The sequence below is a fragment of the Pelophylax lessonae genome, assembly GCF_965119305.1.
Source record: "Pelophylax lessonae genome assembly, chromosome: 4".
NCBI classification, from domain to species: Eukaryota; Metazoa; Chordata; class Amphibia; order Anura; family Ranidae; genus Pelophylax; species Pelophylax lessonae.
This window is the reverse complement of record NC_138771.1, coordinates 167,817,716-167,842,936: the sequence shown is the minus strand read 5'-3', so window position 1 is coordinate 167,842,936 and position 25,221 is coordinate 167,817,716. Positions and strand designations below refer to the sequence as shown.

At 36.7% G+C, this 25,221-nt stretch overlaps 1 protein-coding gene across 6 annotated transcripts in view; it reads right to left on the bottom strand.

Annotated features, from left to right (window-relative positions):
• Positions 1 to 389: 389 nt before the first annotated feature.
• GATA3 (GATA binding protein 3) overlaps positions 390 to 25,221 on the bottom strand; it is a 49,251-nt gene continuing 24,419 nt past the window's right edge. For 4 of the 6 annotated variants that reach the window (XM_082253089.1, XM_082253091.1, XM_082253092.1 and 1 more), the window contains 3 exons: positions 16,353 to 16,498; positions 13,761 to 13,886; positions 390 to 1,497 (listed from right to left, as the gene is read on the bottom strand). In XM_082253089.1, coding sequence (XP_082109215.1) covers positions 1,213 to 1,497; positions 13,761 to 13,886; positions 16,353 to 16,498 — 557 coding nt within the window. In that variant the 3' untranslated portion in view covers positions 390 to 1,212. The remainder of the gene's footprint in view (positions 1,498 to 13,760; positions 13,887 to 16,352; positions 16,499 to 25,221) is intronic. The other 2 variants (XM_082253093.1, XM_082253094.1) reach the window with 2 other exon arrangements.

The window sequence follows — 25,221 nt, the reverse complement described above, 5'->3', positions numbered from 1 at the left end:
CAGGTAGGCTGTATGAGGCCCTGGGATTTCTAGCGGCAGCCCTGCCTCTGCCTATGGGAGTCATGCTTGTAAATGTCAGTATTGCAATGCCTCATGGGAATTGTAGTTCTGCAACAGCTGGAGGGCCACCAGTTTGAGACCCCTGCTTTAGAATCTTCATCAAGCAAAGGAAGTCACTGAGGGATTTTTTTTTCGCAGCCTTTTCCGTCAAGTCACCATTTATTGATGCAGGCATGTAGTTACTATTCAGAGTTGTTTGAATGTATACTGAATACAAACAGGTCTCTGCGTTTTCTAAATGCTCCATCATTTATTATTTTTTATATCTATTAATGAGTCAACATTCGGTCACAGATTTCGAATTTAGAACAAGTAGATGACAAACCACCTTGTTTCAACAGAATGCAGTCTATTTTATTTTTAAAGAAAGAAAAAAAAAATATGAAAACAATAAAAGCGGTTTCTTTACACTAGCAGTAAATAAATTTATACAACCATTCAGTCTGTATAATATGATGAAATAAATCTACATCTTTTTTATATTTTGGTGTCTTTGAATTATACATACAAACAACAATTACAGGAAATTGTTCACAATGCATTGAAGCCTGAGGAATGGCTATCTGCGAATCCTTTCTGACAATTTCCGTATAGTAACTTTAATTGCCCAGGACTGATAGTGCTTCCTGCGAAGAGACCCACAGCCTGAACGTACGAACCGTTTACAGTTTTAATGCATCAAACAACCTCTGCCAGTTACAGAAAACAAGACTAGCAGTGTGTTCACGTTGTGAGTCAAGCAGCCTGAGAGTTCAATGAGTCTAAGGTCGACTGCCAGGCTCCCCATAAAAATCTTGCTGTCCTTCATGCTTTTCATACAGGTGCTAAGCAGAAATAAAAGTCTCCAAAATGTACAGCATAAAGTTCTTTTTTTTTGCAATGTCTCTCATTTTGTTCACAGCACTAGAAACCCTTATCAACAGGGAGTCAAGGTTTCAATGGCTTATTCACAAATGGGATCCAGATTCAGTGGTCAAGAATGCGTAGATGCCACAGTGAGTTCCTTTTCAAAGTTGCAAGCACTACCGTGCGTCGGCATTTTAAATAACATTTTATTTATTTTTTTTCATATTTTAAAGGGTCATCACTTTCCAAAAAAATGCAAAATATAGATGAAGTCTTAAAAGGGATGCAAGTTACAAAGAGTAAAGTCTAACCCATGGCAGTTACCATACTGGAGGGATGATGAGGTCCAAAAGAGAGGCCAGATGATGGATGCATTGGCGTCGGCGTGGTCAGCATGTGGCCGGGGTGACTAAAAGGTGAAAGGTGGCTGAGGGTGGACATGTGCCTGGAGAGGGCGGCAGGGCTGAACGAGCTGCTCTTGGGGTAATCGTCAAGGCCATCATGGATTTTTTTGCTCTTTTTTGACTTGCTAGACATTTTTCGGTTTCTTGTCTGGATTCCTTCCTTCTTCATGGTCAAGGGTCTGTTAATCTAAACAAAAATCAGTTATTTGTTTTTGTTTCTCATTCTTTAGTAGCTTTTGCATGTACATGCAAGTATTTGACAGTTATGATAGAAAACCAAGCACGTTCAAATCGAAAGTAAAAAAAGGTTTCGTCAAGTTTTTATTTCTGTCTTTGACACAATTGGGTGGATTTTCCTTCACTTTTGTCCCAGTGATGTCCATGTAAGAAATTAAGGGGGTGTCACTGGGACAGGAAGGCAAGGACAGTAATAAAAGCATTGTGAAAAACCAAAAAGTGAAGCGCTACAGGTAAAGTGACCAAAAATGAAATATATATTAACTTGTGCATATATACCTCATGCAAAAAACATTAAATCATGTGCAGCAAACCCAAAATAAAAATAAAATACGGTACATAAACTAAAGCAAAACTCCAAAGTTCAGGGATTAACTGAATTTAAATGGTCATAGGTATCTTATAGGCATAAAGTCCCCCCAGAGCAAGCTGAAAAGAATGTCAATTCAAAATATAGAATGGAGAAGAATCAAAATGACAAAGAGGGAGTCCTTATAAAGCTCAGTGAAGCAATGTCAGTAGAGATGGTTCAAGGCCAGCCAGAAAACCAAGGTAAACCAAGTAACAAAAGTTTTGTGAGAAGTTCCTCCCACCTTTTATAAAAATGTCCCTTTTGGGGCTATGTCCATGTTTTAGAGTAAAGCCTGGTACGCACTATTCGATTTTTTCTGTTCAACCCAGTAATCTGATGTTAGTACAGCGATTTCCCCTCCTGAGCTATTGTGTTCTGATAGGGGACAGCCCCCCCACCAGAACAGCCGGTCAGCTGGCTGCGAGTTTTCCAACAAGCTCCTCCAACAGAAGCCGGCCAAACAGCCAAACCAGAAACCAGCTGGCTTACACATGGGTCGAATATTGGACTGGTTTTATTGAACAAGCTGATGTCTGCCAGCATTGGGCCTTTGTCTACTGGGCTTAAGGCAGGCAGATGTAATTTTCTTTCCTGGAGCAATGGGTTGCAGGATAGAAAATGGCTCAATTTCCCCATCAACACAGTCACTGTTGATGAGGAAATCCTCCCCGCTGAGCTATTGTGTTCTCCCTGGACTAACTTGGGTACAATCAGCCTGCCCATAGTTAGCTCGAATCTTGGCCTGTCCCTGCTGAGCCGACTGAGATTCGAACCATCTATGGCCTGCGTATTGGGTAATAAAGTTGTGTTCTCTTTAATCATCTAATTACATGGAAGCAAATATCTTTCAAATCTTTTATTTATCTTGCAAATAATTGGTTATGTAAATTTAACACAGTTTCACATTATACTAAGTTGAGTAAGGGCTCTTTTACACCTACGTCACACTTTAAAGAGAGCAATACTACCGCATCTTAAATGCCTGTATTTTTTTTAATTTTATTTTTTACTTTTTGGATGGGAGTACCACATAAAACCCACAAGTGGTCCTGTCCACTGAATACGATGGGGGAATACGTTTTGCCACACAACATGACTGCCTTTTTAGCTTTAGGGGGGGAGTTGAGCATAAAATGCAGCTTAACTGCCTATTTTTAGTGTCCCAACTGCAATAAAAACTAAACAGTACTTTAGAAACTGAACATATGATTTCCAAAGTGAACATTTAGTTAGTGAACAGTCAATATTCTTGTATTGGTAAGTAATTTTTAGGGCAAGTATTAATATTAACTATTAATATTATTATAATATTTATATTTTCAACTAAATTAATTTTCCAAACCAAACACTGTGGCTGGTTTACACTAACATTATACATAAAAAAAGTTTTACTACACACAAAAAAATTGTAAAGAGAAGTTAAACAAATGCTCAACCTCGAATATTAAACTTAGCCCTGCATCCGCATTAACTTTTACAGCACTACAAGTGCCTATGTATAATAGTTATCTTTTGTTTTTCACTGTGTTTTGGAACACAATTCCTAGGTGATATACCCTGCATACTTCAAATACAAATTACCCAAGATATGTGGCTCATAAACTGCACAGACAGCATTTTACAGGTTAGTACTGTGAACTAGAATAAACAGAACAAAGATGACAGATTTAGGAAATGGGCAAGTTTTACTGACAGCTGTCAGTTTCAGCCAGTAATAACTGAACTTCGCACTGCTAGGCTACTACATGCTGTGTTTTACTGCAATGCATTCATTGCATTAGGCTGGAACTATTCACCTATCAGTTAACAACTACATGGCAAATTGTTCTTTTATTTTACAAAGGCTGACCGCAGCATGGAAAGGTCAACCAATAAAACAGTGGTGTGCTACATTAAGAGCAGGGAATTGTTCATGATCCTTGCAAAGCTTAACCTGAAAGTGAGTCCCTATTATCTTACTAATTAGCTACGCACGCTGCTGAGGGTGGTCAGTTTTATTGCCCATGTGGACACCTGCCGAGCATCTGCCTGACCAGACTTTCTGATTCAGGGAAAATTTCACTACAGCACTGATGGTGAAATTATATCAGAAGTATTTCAAGGACACAGTTATATGCTGCAATGAATACACATATTACAAATATAATAGTAGAGTACAAGTGACCAACCCAAACCAAGCTGAGAGTTATTTAAAAAAAAGTTTGGGAGTTATTTAAAAAAAGGGTTTATGCTTTAGGCATGTACATTAAATTGGGTTTCATGGGGAAAAATAGTCTTAGGGGCTTTGAGTGTACTTAGTTACAGTATCTCACAAAAGTAAGTACACCCCTCACATTTCAGAAAATATTCTATTATATCTTTTCATGTGACAACACTGAAGAAATGACAGTTTGCTATAATGTATATAAAGCATGTACAGCGTGTATAACAGTGAAAATTTGCTGTCCCTTCAAAATTACTCAACACACAGCCCTTAATGTTTAAACTGCTGGCAACAAAAGTGAGTACACCCCTAAGTGAACATGTCCAAATTGAGACCAAAGTGTCAACAGTTTGGCCACCCTTATTTTCCAGCACTTCTTTAACTCTCTTGGGCATGGAGTTCTTCCACTCATGCATAGCGACATCACAGAGCTGGTGGATGTTAGAGACCTTGCGCTCCTCCACCTTCCATTTGAGGATGCCCCACAGATGCTCAATAGGGTTTAGGTCTGGAGACATGCTTGGCCAGTCCATCACCTTTACCCTCAGCTTCTTTAGCAAGGCAGTGGTCGTCTTGAAGTTGTGTCTGGGGTCGTTATCATATTGGAATACTGCCCTGTGGCCCAGTCTCCGAAGGGAGGGGATCATGCTCTGCTTCAGTAGGTCACAGTACATGTTGGCATTCATGGTTCCCTTAATGAACTGTAGCTCCCCAATGCCAGCAGCACTCATGCAGCCCCAGACCATGACACTCCCACCACCATGCTTAAATGTAGGCAAGACACACTTGTCTTTGTACTCCTCACATGGTTTCCATCACACACGCTTGACACCATCTGAACCTAATAAGTTTATCTTGGTCTCATCAGACCACAGGACATGCTTCTAATAATCCATGTTCTTATCCTGCTTGTCTTCAGCAAACTGTTTGCGGGATTTCTTGTGCATCATCTTTAAAAGAGGCTTCCTTCTGGGACGACAGCCATTCAGACCAATTTGATGCAGCGTGGGGCGTATGGTCTGAGCACTGACAGGCTGACCCCCCACCCCTTCAACCTCTGCAGCAATGCTGGCAGCACTCATACATCTATTTCCCAAAGACAACCTCTGGATTTGATGCTGAGCATGTGTACTCAACTTCTTTGGCCGACCATGGCGAAGGCTGTTCTGAGTGGAACCTGTCCTGTGAAACCACTGTATGGTCTTAGCCACTGTGCTGCAGCTCAGTTTCAGGGTCTTGGCAATCTTCTTATAGCCTAGGCCTTCTTTATGTAGAGCAACAATTTTTTTTTTTTTTAGATCCTAGAGAGTTCTTTGCCATGAGGTGCCATGTTGAACTTCCAGTGACCAGTATGAGAGAGTGAGAGCGATAACACCAAATTTAACACACCTGCTCCCCATTCACATCTGAGAACTTGTAACACTAAAGAAAATGGCTAATTGGGCCTAATTTGGACATTTTTACTTAGGGACGTACTCACTTTTGTTGCCAGTGGTTTAGACAATAATGGCTGTGTGTTAAGTTATTTTGAGTGGACAGCAATATATAGCTTTACATTGTAGCAAAGTGTAATTTCTTCAGTGTTGTCACATGAAAAGATATAATAAAATATTTACAAAAATGTGAGGGGTGTACTCAGTTTTGTGAGATACTGTATGTTATTTATTCTACATGACAGTTTTTTCTTTACCTGCATACATTCCTCCAATGTTCTCTAATGGTCTGTCGTATTTTAAACCACATTTGTATGTTATGTAGGTAATATGTACTATGTATATGTACATAGGTTGCTAGGCATTATGAACAATGTATATATATATACATGGCATATTTGCAAAATATGTATTAATAATGATAATTTTGTAATCAGTTAGAAGAGTTACTGGTATGCATTGACATATAGGGAAGATATATATATATATATATATATATATATATATATATATATATATATATATATATATCTTCCCTAGATGTCAATGCATACTAGTAACTCTTCTAACTGATTACAAAATGTAGTAAACTATGTATAAACATCACTTCTGATATGATTCTGATATAGAGAACACAAACTCATCATGTTGAGATTTTCCTCAAATTTATCAAAAAATATGCTGCAATTTCCAGCATTTTAGTCACATGATGTGTGATATGAATAAACTCACACCTGCCTAGTCCTAAAAGTAAACTGATCTGTGTGTTCCTGAAGTCTCACAAATTTGCAGGAGCTAAGGAGTAATGAGCTGACCTTGTCCTGTGTGGTCTTGGGCTACTTGAATATGGCTCCATGAACCAATCACAGGGGAAATAGAAAATATTGTAAACCAGACAATATTATATAGTTTACACATTGTTTTTTTTTATTTGTGATTATTGATCTGCATTATCATAAAATTAATATAATAACACAGGCCTGTAAATATTTTACTGTATTTTCTATTAATTGTCTTTTTAAAGAAAATACTTAAAATCTTTTAATGAGGAGACTTATGATATTTAAGGCTTCTGCCCATGACAAACTATGTTATACTCCTGGGAAGGCTACGTCACCAGTGTCTTCCAGGAAGCTCTCATAGCTAACCTCCAGGATTGTGGGAAATAGTTTATTCATTTATTTTTTTCTGCACAAATGACATGTGAGCATGAGATCTGATGTTGACATCATCTGTGGGCTGGCCAAGAAAAGGATGAACACGAAGTGACCAATAATGTACATTTTTAAAACAGAGGTATCAGTTTTCCAGCATGGGGTGTACAGTGCCATGGGATTGGGGAAATTAGTCATAAATAAAATGTAATAAAGTAACAATCTGAATATGTATGTGTTTCCTGGAGAGATTGTATGAATGCTGGCAGTTAATTAAATGTGTGTGTGGGCTTTATAAGATGGGTTACAGTACAGAACCCCATTGCCATATACTATGGCGTTGCCCCAAACTACACCTCTAATGGAGACAGGTTAGAGACACATTAAATATGGTGTTTAGGTTAAAAATTCCAATTCCCTAAATGTTGTCTCCTGAATGGTCTAGAAGGTTTCGTTGAGGACAAACATTCTACGATAGCAGTAGGAAGGGTTCTCTTCCATGCCCTTAGTTTAATCCTAGTAATGTGGAAGTCCCCAGATCACCCTTCACATGAGTCCTGGGTGTCAGCTGTGGGATATGCGTTACTCCTAGAACGCCATATCTTTACAAGACGTGGTTACCCTGCTAAATTTAAAAGGTTTTGGGGCTTGTGGTTAGATACCTCGGGACTCAGCCCCCAGGAATTTGTATATCAGTGATTGTTTATGTGCCCAAATAGACCATAAAGATTTGAGGGTTACTTCAATCAGCTGTTTATATATAACTGTATTTTTGGTGGGATGGTGTCATGGTTAGACTGTGCTGGTATATTCTTTGATATAATTGTGAAGGCACGGATACATATATTTGTCATTGTCTTTGTCATCACTACCATTCAATATATAAACGGAAGCACTTTTTATTGTACTGTATTTTGTTGGACTGCTATGTTACCTGTTTAATAAAATAAATATTTTTCTGATTTGAAAAAAAAAAAAGTGTGTTTGGATCTGCTTTAATGACTGCTATATGCAATGCTTGTCTTTATCAGAAATTAAAAAATACAAATGATAAGTATATGTCGCCTTGGTCACATGTATACCTTAAAAGCTCTCTTACATAAATTAATAGAATTATTATGAATAGAATGATTCATTATTTTGATCACCTTAAACTAATTTAAATAGTATTCTTTTCATTACGGATAGATCTGAGAGATTCCCAGGGGAGGGCTGGCAGCCTTAGGCCTTGGGGGCAAGTCCAGTCAAGTGGCCCATTGAACCATGGAATCAGCTCACCATCCATGCCCATCTGGTTTTGGACTGACAGCTGTATACAGTGTCTGGCCCCTACATTAATCCAGCCCTGAGTGCGGCCTTTTTACTAGTTTTAACCACTTTTCAGAGTGGCCCAGGGGGCAATTGCCACCCTGCCCCCCTTGCCAGTCCTTCCCTGGAGATTCCTATATGGTATATGATTGTCATTATTATTTATTTAGAACTATGTCCATAGGGAGGTTGTAATATATATATATATATATATATATATATATATATATATATATATATATATATATATATATATTTGATATAACAGAGTAGTAACCTATAATTGTTTGAAAGAGTTAACAAGACAAAGAATCTTTTTTTCTACCCCCAGACAAGAAGCTATTTGCCTGCAATGAATATCTGTTCCTTGGTAATATGAGACAAGTTTCAGTTGCAGATGTGAAATGATGACCTATTTTACATTGCGCCGTCTACAGTGCATATCAAAGAAAAATATTTAATGAAATGAAAATAAAGCAAGTTTAATCCTGCTACAGGCTTGTTGTGTTTCACACCTGATGAAAACACCTAGGAGGTCTGACAGCCAAGTGTAAATATATTTGTTTAGCATTTCCTAATAAAATTAAACCTGCCAGATTTTTTGGAAGAAGAACAATTAATACATGTGATCTGTACTAAAAGCAGTTGTGCATAATGATTGCTAATATGTCTCCTGTGCTTGTCACAAAACCATATACATAAATATGAATGCATAAATTAATGTTAAATGGGATTAAAAACCTGCACCTGAATATTGTAATTTTAGCATATGCTTCTTTGAATTCTCAAATTCTTAGAATTTGAGAGACATTTTAAAATCTAAAAATGTTGTGGAAAAAAAAAAAGTATATTTGATTTACTACTTTTTAGTAGCTAATGTTCACTAACAAAACTTTAAAGTTTGATGGTACCTTATTTAAAAACGTATTTCCACAAAGATGAAAAAAATGGATGCTTTATTTAATAAATCTGGCTCTGGACAAATCCAATTTATTATGTCAAAGCAAATTTTGTAATGTTTCCATTCAACAAAATACGTATTCTTAAAGTAAATATGTAGAGTTTGCAAATTTCTAATTATTTTTCTAAACTTTTATGCTTCTTCTTTTCTATTTAGCTTAGAAGTAAATATTATTAAAGCTAGAATTTCTTTTTATTTGCAATTAATAAAAATCAAGTCACTTTCAATTTATAATTAATTCTTTTAAGCCTACTGAAAGGAAAATTACACTCATGTCTACAGTTAAGGAAAATAAATGTGTATTAAATGCATTTATTTTACCTTTCATAGGGCTCAATTCACTAAGCTATAATGATCATTATTTACCATAAAGACCATTATTTTTAGCAGTGAAAGCTGATAAAAACAACAGTCACGTGTCTGAAAACAATTATATGTCATGATTGTGAAATAAGGTGCTCTAAACAAAATTAAGGTTCCTAGCGTAAACACACTGAAACAATAAATGAAATGCACATGTGAGCGTCTAAATGAAAATTCAAATCAATAGTCCAAAAAGTGCAAGTAAAAAACTGTAAATTTTCCGGTGATGATAAACGGTGATAAAAAATCGTAAGTCCACAACTGGTCCAAAATATGACGTTTGGTGACTGTCACAGGGTGAAGATTGTTCAATATTTTGGACCGGTTGTGGACTTACGATTTTTTATCACCGTTTATCATCACCGGAAAATTTACAGTTTTTTACTAGCACTTTTTGGACTATTGATTTGAATTTTCATTTAGACGGTCACATGTGCATTTCATTTATTGTTTCAGTGTGTTTACGCTAGGAACCTTAATTTTGTTTAGCGCACCTTATTTCACAATCATTTTAGCACTATCAGGTATAGTTTCGGTAGCAGCTTTACTTTTTATCCCCCCCCCCCTATTTTTTCACAATTATATGTCATGGCATAGTGAATTGAGCCTATAACATATTATTGATAAATTAAAGTAAAAAGGTAAAATCCTTACACTAAAGTTAAACACACACACAAGATGGTGGTTGGAAGTGAAGGCACAATCTTACTGCCAAACAACCTTTTGTTTCATTCAAATACTCAGTGAAAATGTTAATGTAGCAAAATAAAACAGCAGAAAAAGGGCCAGACACATTAAACTGGAGCCTTTTTCCAAAAAAAGGAATACCGGGGCAAACCAGTCCAGTCAAACCTAGCCCACTGTCCATATATATATATATTTGATCAGCCAGGGTGTCCACCTTGACCTAAAGATTTAATGACCATCAGCTGATCCATCTGATTCTTTAATATGTTGACTTTAAACACTGATGCATTAGTGAGCGTGGTGAGTACAGTTAGAGTAAAGTGAGGACAGTTACATCTCAGGCTTGTGTACCTGGACCTAAAGCCAGGCCACATGTCCATCTTCAGTCCTTCATTGAGGGCACCAACATCAGCAGGCACCAGCATCCGCATTCCAAGCTATGCTGATGTCAGTATCCCAGTGGTGAACTTAGGCTAAATGACTTTGAACTGTAGTGCAAGACTTGCACCCCTAAGCACCCTCCCTAACATTTAATTAATTCTGTGCTTTAAGTTCAGGTCTCCTAGCCCTGTGCTACATAATGTATCCAAACAATGTTAACTATTTTATTATTCTCCTAAGAAAACACATATCTCTACATTAAAGTAGAGCAATAGGCAAAAATATGTTTTTTTCAACTTGGATATAGTAAGAAAGGGATTTAACCCCTGTTGGATTTTTTTTTCTCCATCTGTGTCCCATTGTGGAGATTTCCCTTTACTTACTGTCCCATAGACAAACAGGAAGTGAGAGGAAATCCCTGCAAATTAAGGGAATTTATTGGGGACCCCTAGGACACCAGAACTTGTGTTCCCCTTGCAAGGTTTCCCCTCTATTTCTTTTTTGGGGACAACCCAAAATTTCTTTTACTTTCACTTTCAGTTATAATGGTAAACAGGACAAATAGAGAGGGGGAATCTCCTTAATGGGAACACAGGCAGTAATAAAAAATTGACAGGTGTTCTAATCTCTTAATCCCTCTCCACCCTATTCAAAACTAAAAAAAAAAAACATTTTGCCTTTATGCATTCAAATCCATACTTGACACTAAATATTTTTAACTGCTTGGTTACAAGAACAATCTCTAACACTAACATAATAAATTAATCAATTAATGCCATACATGCAAATTAGGTGGCCACCATAGATGTGAACACGTTTGAACAGGTCCTAATTTCACATAATTATTGGGTGAATTTTGATCTAAAGAAGCGGACAGTGGTTTTGTAAGGTACACATGGATACAATGATTGGTAAAATTGACAAAACAAGTGATAGTGATTTTTTTTCTCTATACCTAAACAATGTAAACATAAAACATTGTTTTGTTCGTGTTTTTGCACTCAGCAGATATCCTGACTTTATCTTTGGGAAACAAAACAGAAATAGTTGATTTTCTTTTTAAAGATTGGCTGCCAGAAGGTGTCTACAGAGGTTGCCTTGAATCCATAGCTATATGATTATTTCTTGGTTTTCAGGTAATGATTATATCATATCGGTGTGTTGCCCTTGGGTGTATGCGGACAACTGTAGATGACTAATGTCAATGGAAATAGTGACTGGCTATGTTGGATATTTTTGGCTGATAGTATTGTTTCCCTCAATATAAGATGGCTGTCCCTCCTGCGACAATGAAACTGGCATACATGCTTGTAGAAGTCAAATGACCTTGGCCCCACATCCAACAGATTATGGCCTCATATCGAACACCCTGTGATGTCAATATCTACATTAAGATTGACCTTACACAGGCTGATCTCCTAATAAAAAATAGAAGATAGTCATAAATATGCCCAGGGCTGCTGATAGAAATCACAGGGTCCCATACAGCCTACCTTTTACATTTTTGAAAAAACATTTTATAATTTAAAAAAAATGTTTAAATGTTTTTGTTTTTTTTTGCTATTATTTTTTTTTTACAATTTGTTATTTTTTATGGGACAGGGAAGCCAGCAGCTTCCGGGGGGGGGGGGCCCTGTGTCTGTGTCTCTCCTTGCAGCAGCTGAAAACCGGCAGTGGGAGAGAAATCAGTTTTCAGCTGCTGCAGAGCCGTACAGGGCATCCTGCAATTGCCCCTCTGTCTGACTGCATTGATTCCCTCCACTGTTGGGGCTTCCCTGTGTGCCAGGGCCCCCTGGGGATCCCCCCCCTATCAGCAGCCCTGTGTATGCCCATCCTCGTTGTAAAGGGACAATCATAGTGTTTCTCTGTAATTCCTCCTATTTGCTATTGTAGCATATTTTTACTCCTGGCCCAAGGAATATGCCTCAATTTCAAAACTATTGTCATGAACAGAACAATTTAATAGAAACAAATCAGCAGATTAACCCAAAATTAGTTACACTTGCCATAGGTTCTACACATAACACCATTTTGTCTAAGTTCAATGAAAGGAGCATACTTGGACATGTGAGATTCTTAAACTGCCTATAGACAACAGAGGGTAAAAGTATGATGGTCTGACACTGGCATAGACACAAAGACTGTCACCATTTTGGCAGCTGCCCAGACAGGACAGTGATCAGCTTATGTTTATAGCTACCAAAGTGCTTAATATATACTGTATATCCCACAAAACGTTCATTCTACCCAACAGCAAAGGGTTCCCAGATAAATTAGAAAAAAATGGCTTTGTCTTTTAAGCCTCGTACACACGCATCGATTATTGGCCGTGAATTTTCGGCCAACGTCCGATCGGCCGATTTTCGGCTTGTTAGTATGATGCTTCCGACAACCGATTCCGACTTTACAGCCGAAAAAAATCTGGTGTGCAGGCTATAAAATTTTTGTTGGCCGTCAACACAACAGCCGATTTTCCGTCAGTCAGTACAGATTTCGGCAGATAAAAATCTGATGAGCAAGACTGTGCATGCTCAGAGAAGAAAAAACACACGGAAAGTAAACCAGCACATGACATCACTTCTGAAGTAGATTTTTGTTGGCCGAGAAAATTCATGTGCAGTCTAGGCACTTTCCAACCAACAAAACACCACTCTGGACAAAAGTCAGACGATCGGTCGGCCGATAATCGTTGCGTGTGTACGAGGCATTAGACTATAAGTTGGTTTGGGCAGCGTTTCCATTGCTATTTTTTCAGGTTGTTGGTAACCCTACTGCATGTCCACAGTATTTCATGGTCAAAGACGATGGCACTAATATTAATGGTAACAATACTTTGCAAATGCCTTTACCGGGTAGTCCCCAGGTCACAAACAAGATAGGGACTGTGGGTTTGTTCTTAAGTTTAATTTGTTTGTAAGTCACAACAGGTATATTTTTTAAGTGTAGTTCCAGCCAAAAAATAATTTTTGAGCATTTTGGATAGCATAGGGAAGGGTTACCACCCCTGTAACCTTTGTTTTGCTGTCTGTACCTCTGTTCAGAAGATTTTACCTCACTTTCTGTCCCTATGATAATTCGATTTTGAAAATTTTGGGTTTTTGTGGAAGCAAGGATTGGGGCAAAAGCTGCAGTGGAGACACCTTTTTCCCATGAGAACTTTTCCAGGAGTGAATTTCCCTTCCTAGGGCTAGATTTCCACTCACTTCCTGTTGTCTCCCTCCATATGTAAGTTGGAGTCATTTGTAAGTTGGATGTTTGTAACCCAGGGACCGCCTGTACCATGAATAAAATGCTTTGAGATAAAATAACTGTATAAAACAAGTATTCATAGGATCCTACATTACTAATAGTAATTAACAGTAGACACTTACATTGTGCAGCTTGTAGTAGAGCCCACAGGCATTACACACTGGATCGCCATTGGCATTTCTCCTCCACAGTGTGGTGGTGGTAGTTTGACAGTTTGCACAAGATGTACCTGCTCTCCTAGCTGCAGACTGTAAGAGAAACAATGATTTGTTGCATAAACAACCAGGTTTGATCACAGAAGTAACTGAATATCGATAATGGAAAAAAACAGTGTTTCAAGACTTAAATACAGTTTTGCACATTTACTAACGGAGTAGAACTAGTTCACGTCAAACACCCAATAAAGTTCAGCAAAAATATTAGCATTTGTAATTCCATTGGAATCTCATTGGATATTTAAAGTAACAATAGCTAGGCTGAAAATGACTCCCTTAATAAGTCAGCCCTTTGTCTCCATGAATGTTAGTTTGCTAATGTTGACTAGAATGCTAGCTTGTTAATGAGCACTTCTATTCCAGTTTCCTAATGACCTCTGCATAAGATTTGTATTAGTGCAGATCAGTGTTTACAAGTGATGACATATAACCATCTAAATAGTCTACAGTTTCCTTAGTCCTTTCTCCCTGCAGTACAACACACTTAATGGTTTACTTTGAGGAAATTGTTGCTTGGGAGTTATCTAAGGAGTTCAGATTTCCGGCAGATTTTTCCTGGGAAGTCAGAGTCTCATATAAGGAGGGGGTTGGTGTGGGGACAGCTGCCAAAAAATCAAAGCTCTGTCTAGTCCTGTTTCGAAAAAAAAGTGTTACTCTAACTGACTACAACAACACAAGGGATTTGTGATACACTATAGAATTATTATATGAAGTGTTACTTATAATCCCAGAAACACGCAATGGAGGTAATTTCTTAAAGGAATAGAGATTATCCAATTAGCAAGTGAATGCTCACTTAGCTTAGTGAATAAAGTGAGGTTGTTTTTTGTTTTTTAATTCCCCTGCGCATAATGGGACTGTATTCAAAGTAAAGGCCCGTACACACTTGACGGAAATCGGACGAAATATCCTTCGATTTTTCTCTCTCTTGCTCAGCGTTCATAACCGTTTTTAGTTGACAGTGCATAAATGTTCACGAAATTTCTCGTCCGATTTTTTTTTTTGGGACATTTGTTCCTAGACTTCTGGGTTGTCAGCAACTTCAGATCATGCGCGGTCTTTCGTATCTGATTTTTCACGGATGTACTGCATACACATTAAACGAAAATTGGTCGCCTGGGGACGGACGATAAACATTTTGGCGTTTGTCCCTCCGTTTTTTTTCGTTGAAAATGTCGGCATCGGCTGCTGAAAGTTGTGTACACACTAGCCAAAAATCATACAATTTTACCTCGGACGGGAATTTTCGGCAGATTTTCTACTAGTGTGTACCCCACTTAAGCATAGTTTAGACTATTTACTAAGGCGGGCCATAAACAGTTTGAATCTCGGACGGTTTAGCAGAAACCTGTGGTTGCAGGAAAGAAATTTGCTCCGTGTATGGCTGTCCTAAGTGAACAGTCAGCTCGTTCAGTGAACAGTCTGTACTCCTACTCCTTGTAAATAAACCCCATAGTTTTAATTATGCACCAGTAACAATGTGCAGTAGTAGTAGTAGTGGCAGTAGTGGTAGCCTTAAAGCAGTATTATTAATATTATGATTATTATCATCACCATAATAGCTTTACTCTTACAATTTCTTTTTTCAATTATTCGGGACAAGGGTATGTTTACAAGGATGTAGGCTTACTAAAAGATTTTTTTTTTATTAAACCCAGTAAAACTGTGCTTACTTGAAACATACAATCACATGGAACAAAACTTAAAGCATAAGTATTTACCATAAATATAATTGGATAAAGAATGAATTGGGCTAGCTGAAAAAAGGCTTCTTTAGTAAGTTAACCCACAAGTCTTTGCAACATATTACTTATATGTTTTCCTAATAAATGTATTATTTTCATTAAAAAAAAAAAAAGTTGAGTTGAGTATCTTTTGTTAGATTAGATGGTTAGATTAGAAAGGAAAATACAACGCCATCATAATTTTCATTGGCATTTATTACGCATGGTTTGCTTTACTGTACTTATTATGCCATGGTAGATTATGATCGTCCTTAAATGATCCAAGGAAGAGATCACTACTCCCTTGGTAAGTTAATTACAGGTATCATTGTTGACTAATGAAGATAGCTTGAAGCCAAAGATCATTAAGACAAATAACTCAGCACCAAAGACATGTGTGCGCTAGATACCAGACAGACTGTAATATTATGGAATATCTAGGGCAGTGGTTCTCAACTCCGGGCCTCGGGACCCACTAACAGGCCAGGTTTGCAAGATCACTGAAATACATCACAGGGGATATATTTTGCTGCTCAGTGATTGCAGTATTCTAATCTGCAACTCCCCAAGGTGATACTTAAAATCTGGCCTGTTAGTGGGTCCTGAGGACCGGAGTTGAGAACCACTGATCTAGGGCCAATATAAATAATCTTGTTCTATAGAAAATTTCTTGATGTAGTAAGTCTGCTGGTGGAATTGTCAGGTTTCCGCTAAAGTCACCCAATTCTTATTCAGACTACTAAAGAAAGACGAGAACCTGCACAGTGTCACTTACCAGCCGTCTTTTAGGTTTGATGAGGGGTCGATTCTGGCCGTTCATTTTGTGATAAAGTCCACATGCATTACATAGGTAATGTCCAGTGCCATCTCGCCTCCACAATGGGGTTGAGGTTGCTCCACAGTTTACACACTCCCTGCCTTCTGAAATCAAGATTACACATGGTTGAGTTCTGAGCATGGATATGAGTCTCCTATTAAGTTACACCCTACATATAAATGAATACAGTAATGTACACAGCAAGAAAGACTATAAGTAAAGATTCGAAAATTACATCAGTGCATGCTCAAATCAGCTGAACATATTTATTACTAAGGGGGAGTAAAGGAAGACTTATTTTGAATAAAAACAATAGCAAATCTATAAATCGTTCAGGATAGGCCAGGTATGATCCTTTATTTTTATAACATGTCATAAACTGAATGCTAATATTATAAAGTTCATTGTGCACTGACATTACCCAAACTACAACTCAATGGGTGATTTTCCTGAACGAGATAAATTATATTACTACTCACCAAAGCTATGTTTGATTCAAACACATTACACACTTTGGTTTTTTTTTTTTTTTTTTTTCTTTCTCATTTTTCCCAGATCTACTGTATCTTAGAAGCAAACACACTGTATATTCGCCAAGCTTGCGTCAGACAGGAAAATGAAAATTTCCTATAAATTTGAAATGGGTCAATGAGTTTCTAGCTAAGTTGATGTCAGCCTGAAACCTGAAAATGTATAAATCTTTGAATAAATGTTTTCATCTTTGTCATGCTTTCTGTGCTCTGTATGACAAGACCGTGACCTTTGCTTTTCACTAGTGAAGCACAGCATTTCTACCTAGTATTGAGACACTCTATGTGACTGGCTAATACGCTCATCTGACAACATGGGAAGATTACATCATATTTAACCTAACAAATAAGTACAAATGTTAACAAAAACATTAAAAAAATAAATAAATAAAAAAATAAGGCACCCATTGACCAGTGTTAATTTCGTCGACTAAAACCGACTAAAACGTTTTCGTCGACTAACACAATTCAGGTGACTAAAATACGACTAAAATGGCATTTTAGTCTTAAGACTAAAATACGACTAAAACTAAAATGGCATTTTAGTCAAAAGACTATAACTAAAACTAAATCGAAATTTGCTGCCAAAAATTAACACTGGTGCATGCTCAAAGCATAAATAATAACATATTAGATTTTTCACTCCAGGACCAGCAGTAGTATATAATGAGTTTGGAAATTGTAGAGAAATGCTTAAATAATGCATTACAAATTACAATTGAACTACACCCATTTGATTATAGATGACTAAAATGAGTTTTAGTCGACTAAAATGTAGGGCGTTTTAGTCGACTAAAATATACTGGAGTTTTAGTCGACTAAATATGACTAAAACTAAAACACTTGCAGAAGACTAAAATGGGACTAAAACTAAAATGCCATTTTAGTCCTAAGACTAAGACTAAAACTAAATTGAAATTTGCTGCCAAAATTAACACTGCCATTGACATCCGAATGCATGTGCCTGTGTTTTCTACATCCAAAAAAAAACAGTAAGGCTCTCTTGTGATCTGCAGGGCCAAACCCTAAAGGTTCTTTCTTGGGTAACAGCAATACCATTTCAGGGCTGCTCTAACACTTCTTCAGACAGCCAATAAAAAAGTATATTAAATACAAGCAACTATTAATTTTTTTTTTTTTTTAACGACAGGTGAACTTTAAGCCCACGTTCACATTGGTCCGATTTGATATGTCAAATCGCATGTCAAATTGGAGCCGATTGCCGGCAATGGCACTGTCCGAATCGGTGCGACAATGACTTCGCGGCGCCGCACCGATTTCCAAAAGTAGTTTCTGTACTACTTTTGGTGATTTGGGGGGGGAGGAGGGTGGGCAATTTCCATAGACACCTGTGCAGGAACCCGCACAGATGTCTGTAAAATCGCCCCTGAAGTCAGACTAAAATGCTAGCATGAAATCGAGCTAGTTCAGCTGAATGCGCACAATTTTAAAATGACCTGTGAACCTAGGCTAAAACAAGGTACACCTATGCTTTTTGGCCGCCTCCCCTGACCTACCCCCCCCCCCTCCTCTCTTATCCTAGATGCTTGCTTCTTTTGACTGTGTGTCCACAGCATTTCTTTGCATTTCAACCTACAAATATACACGCTTGTCACACCGGTACAGCAGCTTTCTATAACAGAAAACTTACCTTAATTTTTCTTTTCCTGGTGCCTATCCATGGCAGCATACTTGTGATAGTATGCTTCCATAAAGGCACCAGGAAAGACTTCTATGAGGCCAGTTCCTAATCATCTCGGGCCATAGAACACAGTGCCATATAAAAACGATGGCGTGCTACTGTGCAGTTCAGGATGTAACAAATGCTTTAGACCATGGCAGCCAGGTCAGGTAAATAATGTACCAGAGGGGGGAGGTTGGGGTAGATCTAGAAGTAGAGAGGTAAAAAGGAGAGCTAAAAAGTGCATTTTGTTTAAAGGTGCACTTGTCCTTTAGGCCGACTGACAACACACCTTTGACTGTATCGTTTGTCATAATACAAACATTTTATGAACACCTACATATTTTTATTAAAACCAATCTTGTGAACTTCAAATTAACAAGTATTGGTAAGTTGACAAGAAACCAGCTCTTAAATGATAATTCCACTTTCATTGAAAACACTTAGCAAATATTTAAAAAAATGGTATTGCTACACAAACCATTTTTTATGTAATATTAGAAATTGCCTTGCATTTTTAATCTTCAGCTGCTGTAATTTTATGTAAAATTTAATTCAGTATATGGCAACCTGGAGGCATTCTCAATACACTGCTGGTGTATGAAATGACCCTAGAAATGTCCTTTCCTGCTTGTGTGATTGGCTCACTGATTTTCTCAAAATATCTTCATAAAGATAAAAGTCGAATGGTAGGCATCCCCTGCAATAGGATTTTTGGTTTTGGTGAGATACTCCCCAAGGGTAAATATTTCTAAATGGATATGGACACTGCATCTTTTTTCATTAGAACACTGAAAGTACACCAGGTGATTATAGTAAACCAGACCCTCCTATTTAGACTCCATCTGAAAAGGACATGGTGATAATTCTTGACAGCAGAAAAAAGTAAGACTCTGCAACAAAGTTTGGTAAAATCCCTGCAATGTACATTGTTCACCCAGAAGTTTTTTTATTTCTTAAAAAAAGTGGAGTAACACTTTAAATCTAGGTATGACTAGTCTGTAAGAACAAATACTTCACAAAGTGAACATTTTCATACTTAAGTATTTTTTTTTTTTTTTAAATCACACCACCATTCATTATCATTACTCAGGATACATGCTAACAAAGACCAGATAAGATATGGTCAAATGTAAACTTGTTCTTTGTACTTAAGAGAGCCAAAACCCTGTCTGGTACATTTATGTGTAAAGCCAGCCATAGACAGAATAAAATTCAGGGGGTGCAGCAGGAACAGGCCAAATTTTGATCCATATATGGGCAGGCTGGTTGTGCTGAAGTTGATCTATCACTCAACTTCAATATAACCAGTCTGCCTGCTTTTAATATGTTTACTGCCACCAGCTGTAGCCGCAACCAGTAATCATTGTATTTTGGCGGCGGGAAAAGCTCCCACTGTGCAGTGGGGGTCCGCCATCAACACTGTGTTATGGGGGAATCAAGTGATTTTCTTTCCTTCAAACCAAGGAAAATTGCATAATGTATGCAAGGCTTAAGGTAACTCAAGAGACATTACTCTCTAACTCTGCCAAAAAAAGGCTTCTTGGAGGACTGGAAATTGGATAGGTTAGATACCCTTGCTGATCACTATTGTTTTTCCAATATGCCAAACAGGAGGTGTCTGCCTCTCACTTCTACATAGGCTAAATACAAACGGTTAACCAAGGGCAACACAAATGTCCCTATACACTGCTAACACATCTTGAAAAAAGAAGTGATCTTACAATGGTGCCCATTGTATGCTGCTGGTTTTTAAAACAATCATAGCTTTATCAACAGGTTATATATTAAAATATTAATATTAAGTAGTAGTATTAAGAATTAAATATTAAAGTAGTGTAATTTTCACCATCTCCCATAAATACTGTTTTACCAGACACTAAACTACCTATCTGCTAGGTAATGTACATAAGAAAATATGACATTAAAATGAAGAATACACCGCTGACTGTAGCATATAGTTTTATAGTAAAGTTGAATTAGGTACAAAGGTATTCATATATATAGGCCTACTGTGTTATGACACATATGCAGTTTTTCTAAGTTGTTAAAAACTATATAGATAATTTCTGGACAATTAAAAAGTTGACCAGGTAGATTGTAAACTTTAGTATATACAGTCTTTTCCCAAAAACTATTTAACAAAAACTATTTTTACAAATTAACCCATTGCTATTTATCTAATTTACCCCCAACTATATTTACTCACTATATTTTCTAAATGTACAAAACTACTTTCCTAGCAAAAAAATATTAAGAAATACCGAAACAATCCAGTTTGTTTCTATATAAAGTCCAATAATTGTCCAAATTTTAATGCAGCATATTGAGTTTCAATTAAAGTATAATACATTATTCTTAAAATAATAGAAGATATCTCACTTTTAAAACAAATCCAATAAATAATGGGTAACTCCTTTAAAGGGTATTGGGCGGAGCCATACAAATCGTTTCTTTTCACCACTGGGCCAACTGTGCATCCAGAACTACTGGTTTGAAAAACAGATACGGAAGATTATTGTAACAATTTTACAAACTGTGAACAGCTGTTTCAGGCTTGTATGCAGTTTGAAATAGCTATATAATATTAGGCTGTATCTGTTCTGAAGTTGACCTAGAGGCATCCTTGAATGCACTATATGGCACCTCCCACTGTCCTAAAATGATGAGTAAACCCATTGTTTCTTGGACTTTGTATTTGCAAGTAATATGCCGATGCCTTCTATTTAAAAAAAAAAACAACTATACTATGTTTTACAGTGATTTAGTAGGGAGAGGCGGGGTACTTTCAGTTCGGCCTTACTATAAACTGGATGGGTATGCTTTCAAGTTTAATTTGACAAACAGAAGCCCCCCTGGAATGTTCTATAGCTACCCTTTGACTTAATGTGTGAAAAATAAAGAACTATTGTTGCATGGACCTTGCTCCTGCTTACTACACAAATAAAAGGAATCCCCTGTACGTACTTACATCAAGGATCCTAGATTTTTTTTTTTTAATAAAGTTCATCAAACCAAACAAGAAAAACTGTTTTCTACTTCTGTCAGCCGGTCACACTAAGGGAAACCCTAAAATGATAGGTCGTTTGAAATTAGCAGTTCCATTGGTTTGGCAAAGCTATAGTATATAAGCCTTACAGGCAGGCATGTTGTGTCCTCACAATATAATTATTAGAACGAAGATTGTTTTTGTTATTAATTGTATTAATATGTATCCGTCCGAACTGGCTATGTTATGGTTAAATAGTATCTATTTATTTGCGCCACCTATTTTCATGTAATATATAAATCATTCTAATCTCATGTCACATATATAGGCCTGCAGATTACATGTAGTCTTAAGAGTTTCTGTATCAGGTTCTGAGTTACAGCAAGTTAACTTAGGTGCTTCTCATTTAAGGGTGATGTGTATTAACTGCATACTAAAGAAACATTTGAAGAAATTGCACTTAAACTCTAAATTTTCTTTGAGGCCCATGTACATGGCTATTAAAGTAAATAAATTAAAAACAATGCCATGCAAAGCAGCACAAAACTATGCATTTGATCAAGTTTTGGAGTGCCTTGAGACCCATTTGAACTACATTAGTATCTAAAGCAGTTCAAACATATTACAAGGCACTCCAACACTGGGGAAAATTCTCATGTTTATTGCACAGCTTTTATTGACTTCAACTTCACAGTGCGTAAACATGAGTCCTTAGGGGCTTATTTGAAAATTCTGATCCCTTGACCCATGTAGCTCTAAACTCTGGTCCAGAGATTACGAAATGAATCAAGGCCAAAGCTATGTATTTTTTAATTCCAGAACACACTTGTGGTCTGAAATTCCGGTATTGGTCTTTTCACACCTATTAGAAAGCAAAATCCATGCATCAAAATTGATTCATATATTCAATAGGCTACAAAAACATTTCCAGAGCTGTTCAGAAGCCACTCATTGTAAAGTTACGCAGTCAATTTGTATTGACTGATAATAAGAATTAATCTCTAAGGACTGATTGCTGTTTCTATTGAATGGGTTCAATCTGGATGTCATACACATATTTGTTATTCTCCTGGAAGGAATATCAAACTTGTGCAGTCAATACTTGGCTTTATAGGCTTGAATGGATCATACAATACCTTAACCATGAGTGATTTTTGCTGTTTTATAATGCAATATTCTCATACGTTTATATAGACTAGTGATTGCTATACAAGGACGTGTTTAACAAATCTTACATTCAACTAGTAACATCAGTTAACATCAGAAGGGAGTTATAATTTTTTAACCAATGCTAGATCCCAGATGGTACTGGGAAGCCTGATAGCTTGGGTTTCTTGAGCACGGCCATAGTTATCTAAAGGACTCCTGCTGCTGTGTAACTACCAGCACAAAAATGTTGGCAACAATTGCACATGTATGGGCTACTAACAAGTGTCTGCCCTATCCAATCAAATACAATTTTGGCACAAAAGAAAGTACCTTTGCAAATCAAATGTACATTGTATATATGCAATTATTTTATGACTTTCTGATTTCCCACAAATGATCCAGAAGCCCGGCAGAAGTGGTGAACATCCAGTTGTTTCTAGAGCTTTGTCCATACATGCGTATGGACAAAACGTCTATAGTGGTGTGAATGGGTCATATTGGAGACAACTTATTTTCAGCCCATGCATTTTGCCTGTGTTGTGAAGTGCAGCTAATTCAATGACATTAAGCTTGGTGTGGGCCCTTAATTATTTTTTCTTCTATAAGACAGGACAAGGCCATACAGTGTGCGTGTGCATGTGTGTGTGTGAAAAAATGAATGATTGAAAAAGAACTGAGTAGTACCCAAAACACTGAGAAGACATTCTCTGTATTGTCATTGTTCCTACTGTACACATTCAGATTTGGGGTCAGAAGACACCTGGCACCAAATTGGAGCTTATGTTGTCAATAGGAATGAGAAGAGTGCAGGACCTAAAAATATAAATGAAATGACCTAATCTGCTGTGCTGTTACAATGATCATTAATCACAGTTATCTTTATAAATTGGGTAATATAATAGCTGATCTGGATTGACTCCCCGTCCCCTTTGAAAGTCAAAGGGGTTTGCACATAGAGGGTATGGAAAATGTAAAAACCATTAAAAAAATAAACAAATTTGAAAATGTGTGATAAGCACAATAAACCAAAAGAGATATTAGTTAAAACATATCTGGCGACAGATTTTGTCTCCTTAATATCCCCTTTAAGGTTTGACAACAATATAGTGCAAGGACCTATCTAAACAATCCATCTGATTTGGTAGTTCTTGTATCACATACTTGTTTCCTCTTATACTTGTGTATAAGAGGTTGTACAATCAAATTGTAAGTCGTGTGGCCTGTGTTACACCCTTGGAAAATTACCCTAATGAAATGTATGCAATAGAAAATGTTATTAAATTATCTGAGACATTTCACATTTTGTAAATGCAGATCTTGGTGATCAGGGCCACACATGTGGTATATAAATACTATATATACATATGTATATATATATATATATATATATATATATATATATATATATATATATATATATATATATATATATATAAATATTTGGAAATTTTTTGCACATATTATAAACATTAAAAAAAATATAATGTACCTAACATTCAGATGGCCTGCCCATATTAGCGGTTTTAATTTCAGGCCTTATACTTGTTTTAAATTTTAGGATTGCATTCTAGAAAAAGAAAAAAGAATGCATAGCTATGTATACAATATGTTAAAGGCTACGTCATTCTTAATCACATATTACATAGGGCAGAGGTAGAAGTGTTTTCAGATAATCCCTTAAATGCACAAAAAGATATTTGAAACAGAGGTAAGTAAGACAGTGGTGATGTCTGGAGTACGTAAAGGCAAGTGCTGTTCAATCCATTAGCTTTTTGGTGCACTGCACTGTTTACAGAAGAATTAACACATTAACTTCTGGAATATAAAAAAACTAGTCTTGAAACTAGTACAAGGGGGGAAAAAAAAACACACTAACATTTAGTAGACTAATAGGTGTCGCAATTTACATCCTATAATATTGACTTCCCTCAATTAAATAGTTAATTAGGATAGAACCTAAATGACACAGGACATTTCATAAGTGCATGACATTAACCACTTGTTGACTCCTACCTATAAAGATTTAAAAAGAGGCAGTTATCAACAATGTTGATCTCAAGGCTACCTTTAGATATAGTGCTGACTATACACATATCACTTTTTTATTATTTTTTTTTTTTTTTCATTTTTTTAGATCCAATCATATTCAGGAGCAATGACATTCAAGAGTGCCGTGCACATTTTCCTATTCCTTTTGAGTCAGTTGAAATCACCTAATCAACTAAATACCTAAAGAACAAATACTGCCCAGCACATTTTATTTAATCAATGCTCTCCATGTCTCTAAAAGATCTAGCTCTACCATACACACTGTATCTTATCCATAATATACGACCATCTATTTTATGCTTTTCCACATGCTTCAACCTCAAACAATGATCTGCTGCACAGATTACTTTATTTAAAAAAAAAAAAAAATCACATACATCTTATGTATAGGAGGAGTAGTCCAAGTATGTTAGAAGACTTTTCTTTAAT